This window comes from Chrysochloris asiatica, unplaced genomic scaffold (assembly GCF_000296735.1).
Source record: "Chrysochloris asiatica unplaced genomic scaffold, ChrAsi1.0 scaffold00098, whole genome shotgun sequence".
In the NCBI taxonomy this organism is placed as follows: domain Eukaryota; kingdom Metazoa; phylum Chordata; class Mammalia; order Afrosoricida; family Chrysochloridae; genus Chrysochloris; species Chrysochloris asiatica.
Genome location: NW_006408616.1, coordinates 3,558,704 through 3,570,658, shown reverse-complemented (window position 1 = coordinate 3,570,658; position 11,955 = coordinate 3,558,704). Strand labels below are relative to the sequence as shown.

Genomic DNA, 11,955 nt, shown 5'->3' with positions numbered 1-11,955 from the left:
AGGACTCCATATGTCTTTAGTGTCCCCGAGTCAGTTCTGACTCATAGTGACCCTGTATAGGGTGTCCAAGTAGCAGACTGATGGATTTGCAAACTTGGGAATAGCAGTCCAGTGCTTATCCTACAACACCACACCAGAACTCCATATATATGTGCATATATACATGGGCATATATATTGCTGTCAAGTGCTCGATCCTACACCATTCTCGCAATTGCTTCTACACTTTGCATCTATGCTTGAGCCCATTGTAGCTGCCACTGTGTCAATCCATCTTACTGGGGGTCTTCCTCTTTATCTCTGATCCTCCACTTTACCAAACATGATGTCCTTTTTCAGGGACTGGTTCCCTCTGATTATATGTCCAAAGTATGAGAGATAAAGTCTGTCCACCTTAGCTTCTAAGGAGCACTCTGATTGTACTTCTTCCTAGAAAGATTTGTTTGTTCTTTTGGCAATCCAGTATACCTCTAATATACTTCTCCAACACCATAACTCAAATGCATTAATTGTTGTACAATTAATTGTTCACTGTGCAACTTTCACATGCATAAAAAAAAATCACACACACACACCTATATATATATATATAAAGCTTTTTGGGGTTTTTTTGCAGAGAATCTCTATAGGTCTGAGGGCAGACTTGCACTAAAAAAAAAATCTAAACAATCTGTATATAAAAAAAGCAAGGCTCTTTTCTTCCTCTTGTTGTTGTTGTGAAGTGCCGTCGAGTCGGTTCCGACCCATAGCCACCCTGTACAGAGTTTCCGAGGGTGTAAATCTTTACGGGAGTAGAAAGCTTCATCTTTTTCCCGCGGAGCAGCTGGTAGTTTCAAACCACTGACCTTAAGGTTCGCAGCCCGATTCGTAACCACTATGCTACCAGAGCTCCTTTATCACATTCTAATCTCTCCTTGGATATCATCAGAGGATTCTAGAATTTTTTGTTTTACTTTCTCAAGAGCTCTGGCATTCTCCTTGGAACTTTAGAGACCCATACTGCCTTCCAGAGATTCTTTCCTGTGTTGGAGAGATGCCAGGCAATGATACCACACAGCCTAAGAAATGATCCCTGGTGAGATCAGCAGGTCAGGTTTCTAGAGTCACTTCTCCCCCATACTTTCTCTATCATAGATAGACTACTGGGCTATGTTTTTGTTGAAAGGTTCTTTGGAGTCATTTTCAACTCATAGTAACCAAATATGACAGAGTAGAACTGCCCCACAGGGTGTTTTTGGCTATAATCATGTGGAAGAAATTGTCAGGTCTTTCTCCTACAGAGCTCCTTTGTTGTTGTGAAGTGCCGTCGAGTCCGTTCCGACCCATAGCGACCCTGTATAGGGTTTCCGAGGAGCAACTGGTGGGTGAACTTGAACTGTCGACCTTGCAGTTCAAACGGCTTTGCAGTCTGGTGCATTTACCCACAGCGCCACATTTTTGAGTAGTAGCTGAACACTTCCCTGTTTGCACCACAAAGTCTCCTTACAGTGTTGCTAAAGCCAAGGAATTGAACAGTGGCATCTACAGGCGTATTTAGTCATCACTCATGTGGTCACTTATCTTTTCATCAGGATATAGGGAAGTCTCTGAAGGACATTTAATACTTAGTCCTTAAGACCCTGATCAGGTTCATCTTCTTGGATGAACGTTCTCTCCCAGTACCCTCAATCAGTGTGGGGTGCTCCCTCTCTGTGAGCTCTAATACTCGAGTGCACCTGTTTATTGATGAGCTTTTCCACTGACTCTGAACTCAATTCCACATTCATCTATTCAACAAATATTTACTGAATCAGACTGTGTTCTAATTGTTGGGGATACTGCAGAGAATAAAACAGATAAACATCTCTCATTTTAGTTGGGGGCAGATAGACAATAAATAAACAAACAAGGTACAGTAGGTGATAAATGTTATGTTGAAAAACAAAGCACTGAGTTGGGGAGGGTGCCAGGTTAAGATAATTTGTTTTAAAATGTATGCTTAGAGAAGCCCTCTTTGACTGGATAGTATCTTTTTACTGCCAGCAACTTGTAAGAATTGATTGAGTGAGCAATGTAACTAAGAAAAGCAACTACAGAGACCCAGGGGTAAGAGTATCTTTGGATGGTGTGTTCAACAGGCAGTTAGGAGAGTAGATTATGACTAGAGAGTTAAGGAGAAGAGAAGAAAGAGATGAGAGGCATTCTATGGACCCTTGTTTTTACTCTGAGTGAGACAAAAGTTTTGAAAAGGTAAGTAATACAGCACAACTTATATATGTATATATATATAAATCTCTCTAGGTGTTGGTTTCTAATCTGCTGTAAGGAACAAGAGTGGAAGTAGAAAGAGAAACTAGGCTATTATGCCAATCCAGGCAGGAGATGACAGTGGCTTGGAAAAGGAGAAAGTGTGAAAGGGTGTAAAGTGTAAATCCTTTATATAGTCTCAAGGTAGTGCTAAGAGAATTTAAATATCACTAGAAATATTGATAGTTGTGTAGAAGCAGCCAGACTTAAGGGCATTTTTTTTCTTAGTATATTCCTAAAATCAAATCAAATCATTAAAATAATCACAATTTTTACCTATGTCTATAAAGGAAGTAAAACATACCACTATGTACAGACCCACTTGCATCATGGGTTCTTAGCTTTTGTTCATGATACTGAATTTTACATATATACATTATTTTCTGAACTTTTTAACTAGATACAAAGGTTAAGGGATGTATTTTTGCAGTGAAAATCATAGTGATTAAACATGATGAGAATTAGAACTAGAGCACTTTTATGAGAGTGATAAATATCTTGATGAGTTTAGAAGTTGAATTCTCATTAGGTTTCTTACCCTATTTCATATGTTTAAAGTTTTCTTCTCATCTATTCATTCATACATTCTTCATTAAATATTTATTCAGTACTCCTTTATGTACCAGGCTGTGCGCAAATGGTGAGCAAAATGTGCATGGTCCCTACCCTTATTGTCTTTATAAGCTTCTACCTAGGTGACAGAGAGATGGTAATAAAAAAGTCAAACAGTCAAAAATAAATAAAAAAACCATAGTATGTAATATAGCACTAAGTAAAAGTAGATGCTATGAAAGCAAATAGCAGGAGAATCATTGTGCTATTTCCTGGGCTAGAAAACACTTAAAATGCCCATATGGAAGACTTAAGTATTGAGTTTAGTTTTGAACTTGTTGAATTTGAAGTACCTTCAAATACACAGTTGGATAAATCATCTGAAGCTTAAAACAAAGGGTGAGGCTAAAAAAACAAATTTACAAATCGTTGGCATACATATGAAAGTAGGTACATAGAGAAAAGAGAATCTAAAATTGAACTTCATGGAACTGCAACATTTAATGATGACAATTTAAAGGAACAACTTTAAAGGTAGGAGAAGACCAGAAAAGTATGTTGTCATAAAAGCCAAGGGAAGAAAGTAACTCAGTAGCAAAGGAAAGCACTTGAGTATTGAATACTGATGAGAGGTTAAAAAATGCAGACTTGAAAGAAAGAAAGAAGGATTGCAGAATTAGAGAAATGGAAGTGGTTGTTGACTCAATTAAGGGTCACTTTGGTGAAGAAATGATGATGGATTGCATGGAGGAGGGCAGTTTAGGAATTTGTGGGTAGAAGAAATGAGAGTATCATGACTATCAGGAAAAATAAAAATCCTCACTAAAGGCTACAGCAGAGTCCTCAGATGCTGCAAACAATTAGCAGGCTCTGCTTCGAAATGAAAGGTTGGAGGTGTGGGTTCGTTCAAATCATGTCAGAAGAATGACCTAGCTATCTCCTTTTGAAAATTAGTTTGAAAACCCTATGGAATACAGTTCTACTCTGACACATGGGATTACTATGAGTGAAGTGATGACAACTGGTTTTGTTTTGTTTTATTTAAGGAATACACAATATCTTCCAATACTTTGTACTACACTGAACTGCTTGGGCACAACCTTCCCTCACTAGTAATTCAGTACTCTTTCTTTAGTAGTAAAGGCCTAGAAGAGTCCGAGGCAGTGAGTGTCTTTTTAAAGTAGCATCAGGAAGAGGGATTTTAAAATCCTAACATTTCATAGTAAGATTATTTTGCAGTGTCTTAAGCTTCGTTTATTTAGGCCAAAAGAAACATAACTGTTCTCAAAGATTAAACATCTTGTTGGATCACCATAGGGATGAATTGCTGATAATCTAGAGGCACAACCACATCAATTTTCATCATCTTAATCAGTGTCAAATCAAACTTTGAGAAACAGAACAGTCCCTCCAGGACTACAATACACTTTTAAATTTTTCATGTGCAATTTCTCCACAGATTGCAAGACAACAGCAGCAGCTTCTGCAGCAACAACACAAAATCAATTTACTTCAGCAACAGATCCAGGTCAGAAATCATAATTTCATATATACTTCTAATTTAAAAATATATTTTGTTTCTCATCTTATATAACTTAACTTTGAAATAGCCTTCAGAATATAAATTACTCTCATCCTAATCCACAGTATATTGTCCTCTGTGCCATGCAAATCTTGCAACTGTGGCTTTCTGTTACATAATCTACTGTATTAGGGACCTGTAAATTGACAATACTTGTCATTCTAGACCAAGAATAAATTATTGTATAGTGGTTGTCCCTCCTCCCTAATATTTTAATGTATAAAATGTATCTGGAATTGTTCTCAATGGGTAGGTACAAGGAACCAAATAGAGAGGTACCCTAGATTTTGAATTTGAGAGCCAATGGCAGGGAGAACTTTCTTACTGTTATTCTCAGGGACCATGTGAGATAAAGGTGGAAGTCAAGGAGGAGAATGATTTGGCATTAAGGCAAATTTCAACTTTGGTCTTGATTATAGAATCCGTATGTGTCTGTAGGTTCTATCATCTTCATATTTTTCTTATATAAAATATTCAAATGATGATGAGAATCAGATAAGGAAGGAAGGAGCTGTATCTGTAAACAATTAAAAAGTAAATTGTTAGGGATGTCCAGTCTCTGCCACTTACCAGCAGCATGAACTTGGTAATATTCGTAGGTTCCTTTCTGAACATGGAGACAATACAATCACCTGCTTCATAGAGATTTATGAGAATTTAATGAAACCATGTATGGAAGCTTTAGCATAGTGCCAAAACCCATCATAAATACAAAATATATATTTGCTAGCACTAGCTAAACAAAAAATCTAATTCATGGAGATCTGTATTTGGCCCAGTCAATATCATCATTCACCTCAAAGTGATCGTTAGTCAATTTGGGGAGAAAAAGCAAAATCATCATTCTCTTGAGGTTATATCTTGAGAATCCAACATGCTTAATAAGAATACAAACAGACCCAAATTATTTCATTTGTATATTAAATAGAAGTTAACTTTTGCTATCAAAATTTCTTTGATTTTGTCTAATTGAATGATGTACACTTAATTTCTTTACCCCAAATCATCTGGCCCAGTTAGCACTTAATTCTTTTTTATTCTAGAATCCCTTGATGGTCCAACCAAAATCTAGGAAGTCTGAATTCAATCTGAGGTACCTCAAGGAAAGCATGGTGCCATATTTTTTAGAAGATTAAATACGCTGTGATCTAGTTGACTCCAAATCGTAGCGACCGTGTATAAGGTTTCTGTGGATGTAGATCTTTATACTGAAACAGAAAGCCTCATCTTTCTCCCACAGAGTGGCTAGAGGGTTTGAATTGTCGACTTTGTGATTAGCAGTCCAATGTTTATCCTACCGCTCCACTGAAAATCCTATGAATCATGATTCTACTGTGACCCACATGCAGTCTCCATGAGTCTGAGTTGTGGCGGTTATCTATTTATTTTTATTCTTGTATTTCAGTTGACTGTCTGCTCAAGTGCTTGTGTGGTGCTGTAGAATAAGCACTGTACTGAATAAGCAGTAGACTGCTAACCATAAGGTAGGCAGTTCAAACCCAGCAGCTGCTCTTGGAAACCCTGTACATGTCGCTGTGCGTTGGAGCCTACTTGATAGCACACAATGACAGCAGCAACATTGGTTTGCTGATGGTGCCACATTGTCTGTTTTTTAAATGTTTTGTTATTGAAAAACTCACTAGGATTAACAAATTTTTATTGTAAATGAAATATAAATCGATAATGATCAACATGGCCCTTTGAAATTGTTGGAGTACCAGTAGACTAACTTTATTTTGTAATACCTGTGATACTCTTTTTTTTTTTAATGTTTTATTGTGAATTATGTGATAGTTTACATGGGAGAACATTAGCTTTACATTCAGCCTATCGTGTATCATTTCATTGTCATGGTTACAGTCCCTTCCATGCATCATCACGCAACCAAAGGATATACCCTGCAAGCCTGCCCCCTTATTTCAGCACACAGCCCCTCTCCCTCTCTGGGTCTAGAGTCCCCAGCCACCCCACCTCTCCATGTCATCGTTTCTGGCTCCGTCTCTGGCATCACTGTTTCTCTGGGTAGGTTCCCTCACTTCGCTCTTCTCTCTTTATGGTTCCAGGGACCCATGCTCCTGAATTGCAAAGTCAATCACTCCCCTCCTTTTGCTACAAAACATCTACCTTTATATTTCCAATCCTCACAGTCAGTCCTGATAACAATTATTCACTATTGTATCACAAGAGACCTATCTCCATCTCCTTTCATCAACCCTGCCCAGACAGATTGGTTACTACTCAGTGGAGATTCTGCCTTCCTCCACACCCTCTGGATCTAGGCTCCCTCTTGAAAGCTTGTAAGCCAGTCACTTCTTGCCATTGTTTACCCTACCCCCCCCCCCATTTTGGGTAGCCAATGTCCAAGTTGCCCATCCCTGTCTACTCTGTAGATAGAGGAGGTGGGAATGATCCTCACTGTAAAGGTTTGTTCCCTCTTTTGAAGTTCATCAAATTGTATCAGATGACTTTTTTTTTCTTCTTCTTTCTTCTTCTAGTTGACTGTGATACTTTTTTTTTTTTTTTACTGTGATACTTAAAAAAAAAAAAATATTGTTAATTGAGTGAAGGCTTACAGATAAGATCATCAATTTTGCATTCAACAAATCTTAACATTTTCTTTCATCTCAGTGATTGCAATAAATTCCATGTGACAACATTTATCTTGCTTCTACCCTATAATTCCTGTTTCTATTCCACCAACCTTGCCATCCTTTCTCAGCTTTGGCTTAGGTAGATGTTAACCATTTTATTTGGAATGATTGACCATTTCATAGTGAGTGTACCTTACTAGTGGTGTTACCCACCCCCCCACCCTCCATCTACTGCTTTGAGTCCCAGTGTGGTGCTATGGGTTAATGCACTGGACTGCAAGGTCTGTTTGAACTACAAGGTTGGTGGTTCAAGATCACCAGCCACTTCTTGGAAACCCTATACAGAGTTGTTATGAGTCAGAACCAACCTGACAGAACTTAACAATGTCTACTTGGCTAAAAATTGGACTATGAGTGTGAGTTCCTTTCTAGAACTGAAGGGTGGAATAGGGCCATAGTCTCAGGTTCCTCTAGTCTTTTGGAACAAGGACTTTGTGAAACAGAGCTACAGAATGTGTCAAACCTGTCATATTATAGATATGAACATTTATAAAGCTCAATAATCTATGTGCTCTGGCCAGTTAAACTGAGCTAACATCTTCGGTGTTCTTTTTTGGAATGATTGCTTAATATAATCTACTATGTTTACTATGTATATTTGAAGCTCTGTCAAATTTCAAAATATTGAAATGAATGGATTTCTTGCTCTAGTGCATGAAACTAATTCTTAAATCAGGTTGTGTATGTGTGTGTGTTGTTTTTATGAAAGGTATTTTAAAATTAGCTGCCTAGAAACAGTGTGGTACTTATAGAAACTATATTCCAGAAAGCTAAAGGCAAGTCTTATGGTTTGCCCAAGTGCACACAAGTAGTTAAGGGAGAAAAATGATAAGATTTAAAGTTTTCAGACTATTAATAGAAATTTTGCTGAGTGTGAAAATGTAATAGCTTAGAAGATGCTGACCTCTACTAGTTCACAGAGTAGTGGGGGGGGGGGGGGGGGGGGGGGGACGGGGATAGTCCCAACCATAATAAGTGAATAGTCGCGACAGGAAATAATGTCTCACTGAAAGTAATTTGAGGGAAGCATTAAGCGATATTGTGATATTTTATCTGTGTATTTGTCTTCATTCAAGTATTAGTGCAGATAAATGAAACTGAGAGAGTCTAAACCACTAAGTGCTTATTAAAAAAAAAATAAATAAATAATAAAAATCAAGGGGAATAGGACATGTCCAGACAGCAAATAAGTAATGAGCAAGACAGATAATCTAAAAGGAATTTATTTGCACAACTTGTAGTATATTCATTAACTAAAAATATAGTTCTTCAGGCAGAATAAATTGTTAATTTGGAGTATTCTTCCAAACATTTAATAGTAATGTCACAATATTATTTAATCTATTGAGAGTTTTTTCAAACAATTAAGGGAAGCCTACTCACCACTGCTCTGCAGAAACCCTTTACAGTGTTGCTGTGGGTCGGAACTGACTTGACAACACTTAGCAATAGCAGCAAATGCAGTAGCATACATAGAAACAGAACATTTTAAAAGAGTACAGATTCTTGGTTTCCACATTGAAATTCTTAAACCCTAGATGAAGAAAGTGGTGGTGGGTTTTATGCTAGAGTTATTTATTCAAATGTAAAGTACAAAAAGAATTAGTAAGTATGTAGTTTTACTTCATTGCTTCAAATCCATTCTTTATGCACTCTTTTTAATCTGTCTCTTCAAAAAGCAACCTTAGCCCTAAAATTGCATGATTGTATTTGGAATGAGCACTCGATCTACGTTAACAATTTAAAAAACACTACGAAGTGTCCATATACTCTTTCTACTATTCAACATCAAGATTCCTTTAATATCTCTGTCTGATTATTATTTTTTAAAAGGATAGAATATTTCTCCATTCCCATTTACTGTATGTAGGTTATTTTTGCGCACATTAATAGAGAAGATGCAATTTATAAATATTTCAGTAAAAAACAATCTTCCAAGATGATCAATTTTGATGGGTAACTTTGTTTTCCTTATGGAATTAAAAAAGAACAGAATTTTTTTCTGTGAACTTTCTGAAGCCCCATAGTGCTTCATTATTGTGCATGCAGGATCCCTGGTGATACTCATCTGCAGACCGAAAGGTAGGTAGTTCAAACTCACTAGTCACTATGGAGAAGAAAGATACGGTAGTCTGCTTCGATAAAGATTATCAGCCTTGGAAACCTGTGGGGCCATTCTGCTCTGTCCTACAAGGTCACTATGAGTCAGAATCAACTTGACAGCAATTGGTTTGTGTTTATTTTTACTGTGCATGCTACAATGCCCATATTTTAACAATTTTATTTCCTAAGTTACTTTTTGCACTAAATTAACCTGTTTTAATACTGATGGTTAGGTGACTTTTCTTTCCAGTTATTATCCTACTCTAGTAGTTCATCTTGACCTGATTCATGGTTACTCAAACCTTTAAAAAGTAAATGAACGTGTGACATCTTCCTTTATAACAATAAACTGAATGTCCTGGAGACCCAAGTTCCCTTTAATCTTGAAGCTTTGAATAGGAAAAATTTATATAGCTTTGAGCATATGTTAGAGGAAGCATGCCCTAGTTTTAAATTTCTAATCTTTTTTAGTTCTTGTTAACATGTAACAAGTTAGTTCCAACTCATAGCAACCCTGTATAGGGTCTCCGAGGAGTGGCTGATGAATTTGAACCTCTAACCGTGAGGTCCTGTGAATTATCCTTCAGTGCCACACCAGGACTCTAACGTGTCAATGGGATCAACCTAATAACATGCTCCAGTATGAATTTCACATAGGTATTTTTTAGGGACAAGTTTAAAAATACTTCTGAGGAGCAGCTGGTGGATTTGAACCACCGACCTTTCATTGTTCTTTCTCAGAGGTAAAGAAATGGCTTATAATAACTTCCAGTGTCATTGTACCTGATTATAAAATAAGTCTGTAAAGGACTAGAATTAACTTTGGGTCACTGAGTCTGTCTGGAGTTAAACAATGGTTGGATGACCAGTGATTCTCCCTATTCCTGTATTCATAGCTGGGTTGTGTACATTTTAGTATGTAGTAAAGAACTTGGGTCTTAAGTTGGTATGTTGTAGTTGTTCTGTGCCATGGAGTCAGTTCCTACACATAGGTTTCCAAAGAGTGATTGGTGGGTTTGAACTGCTGACCTTGTGTTTAACAGTTTAGTGCTTATTTGTAATTGCTATTGTTGTTAAAGCTTATTGAGTCAGTTTTGACTCATAGAAACCCTGCATAGTGTTTTCCATGGAGGTGGGTTTGAATTGCTGACCTTGTGGTTTTGGAATTATGCATACCCAAATTCAGTCTTTGCATCTTCAGACATTATTGACTGTATAATATTGGGAAAATTGCTTAACCTTTCTGAGTTTAATTATTCTCATCAGTAAAATGCAAATTATATACCTTACTTACATCTGGTTACTTTGAGGATTAAATGGAATCATGCCAGGCTTGTAGTGGGCACACACTCCTAATTTTTTGCCCTGACGTATTAGATAAATTCATTATTTCTACATTGTGATGATGGGCAATTTCATGACTGCCTCCAGCAAGAGAATTTCTAGCAAAAGGAATATAATCCACATTTTAGTAACCAGTGAAAATGATGAATTCAGTTTTGAAAATTTATATGATTGTAGAACTGCAAGAAATGTTTGTTGTTAGGTGCCATCGAGTCGGTACCGACTCATAGCAACCTTATGCACAGCAGAACAAAACACTGTCCCATCCTGGGCCAACCTCACTATCGGTGCCATGCTTGAGCCCATTGATGCTGCCACTTTGCCAATCCATCTCACTGGGGGTCTTTTTATTTAGATCTCACTCTCATTTTGACATTTGTAAATTTGAACCAAGTAAGGTTAGAAAATTTTCCCAATCTTATAAATTGTTACTTGTAAAGTCATGGCTGGATTCCAAGGATTCCAAATCTAGGCCCAATTCCTTTTTGTTTCACTTAAAATGATATTCTACCATTTAAGACTTAATGGTCTAAAGTTTTAAAGTGAGCTTTCTTTCCTTGGGACCATAGTGCTATAAACTAAAAATACAACTTGACTTGTATACAATTGAATGATTAAGTTGCAGTTATGGGCTCAAGCAATTTGTGATAAAGGTCTTATTTTATTGATGCCAAAGTTCTCTGAGGTCATTAGAGTTTTGGTAATTCCTGATAAATTATTATGCAGAAGGAAATCCATTGAAATATTGTATTGAAAACATAATAATGTTAAAGGTGAAATAATAGTACCTGACTGACCTGCTGATTTATGATTTCTTTCTCCAAGTGTGGTAAGTTGGAAACATTTTACCCCCCTCGGCAAGAACCCCACATGTACGTCCAGGAGCACAAAGACATTGCGAAGTAATCTTGTGTCTTTGGGAGACTGGAAATGCCAGTAATAAATGCCATATAATTAAGGGAGCATTTCAACCAGAGAAAGAAATGTGTTAACTCTTTGAGCTCCGGCTAATGTTTTGCCACGTGAAATAAAATAGACTGCAAGTGAACTGGATGCAATTCTTTTTCTTTTTCTTTTTTGTTTTTTTTGTTTGTTTGTTTGTTTTAATCCATTTATTGTGAATTGAGTGAAGGTTTACAGAGATCAGTTTTACATTAAAAAAATCATATGCTTTGTTTCATCTGAATGATTGCAATCTCCTTCATGCAACAAGAGTTACTCCACTTCTTCCCTGTGATTCCTATTTTCATTCTACCCTCCTTTCCGTCCCTTCTCAACACTTGTTAAGTGCAGTCAAGTCCATATATTTATGGAGTCCTGGTGTGGCACTGTAGGCTACGCACTTGGCGGCAAGGTTGTTTTGAATCACAAGGTTGGCAGTTCAAACTCACCAGTTGCTCCTTGGAAACCCTAACAACATATATATGTGGTTATGTGC

General features: G+C 37.1%; 1 protein-coding gene across 4 annotated transcripts in view; it reads left to right on the top strand.

Annotated features, from left to right (window-relative positions):
• Positions 1–11,955, top strand: part of SOX5 (SRY (sex determining region Y)-box 5) — a 592,387-nt gene that overhangs the window by 297,730 nt on the left and 282,702 nt on the right. For all 4 annotated transcript variants that reach the window (XM_006866949.1, XM_006866948.1, XM_006866950.1 and 1 more), the window contains one exon: positions 4,297–4,365. In XM_006866949.1, coding sequence (XP_006867011.1) covers positions 4,297–4,365 — 69 coding nt within the window. The remainder of the gene's footprint in view (positions 1–4,296; positions 4,366–11,955) is intronic.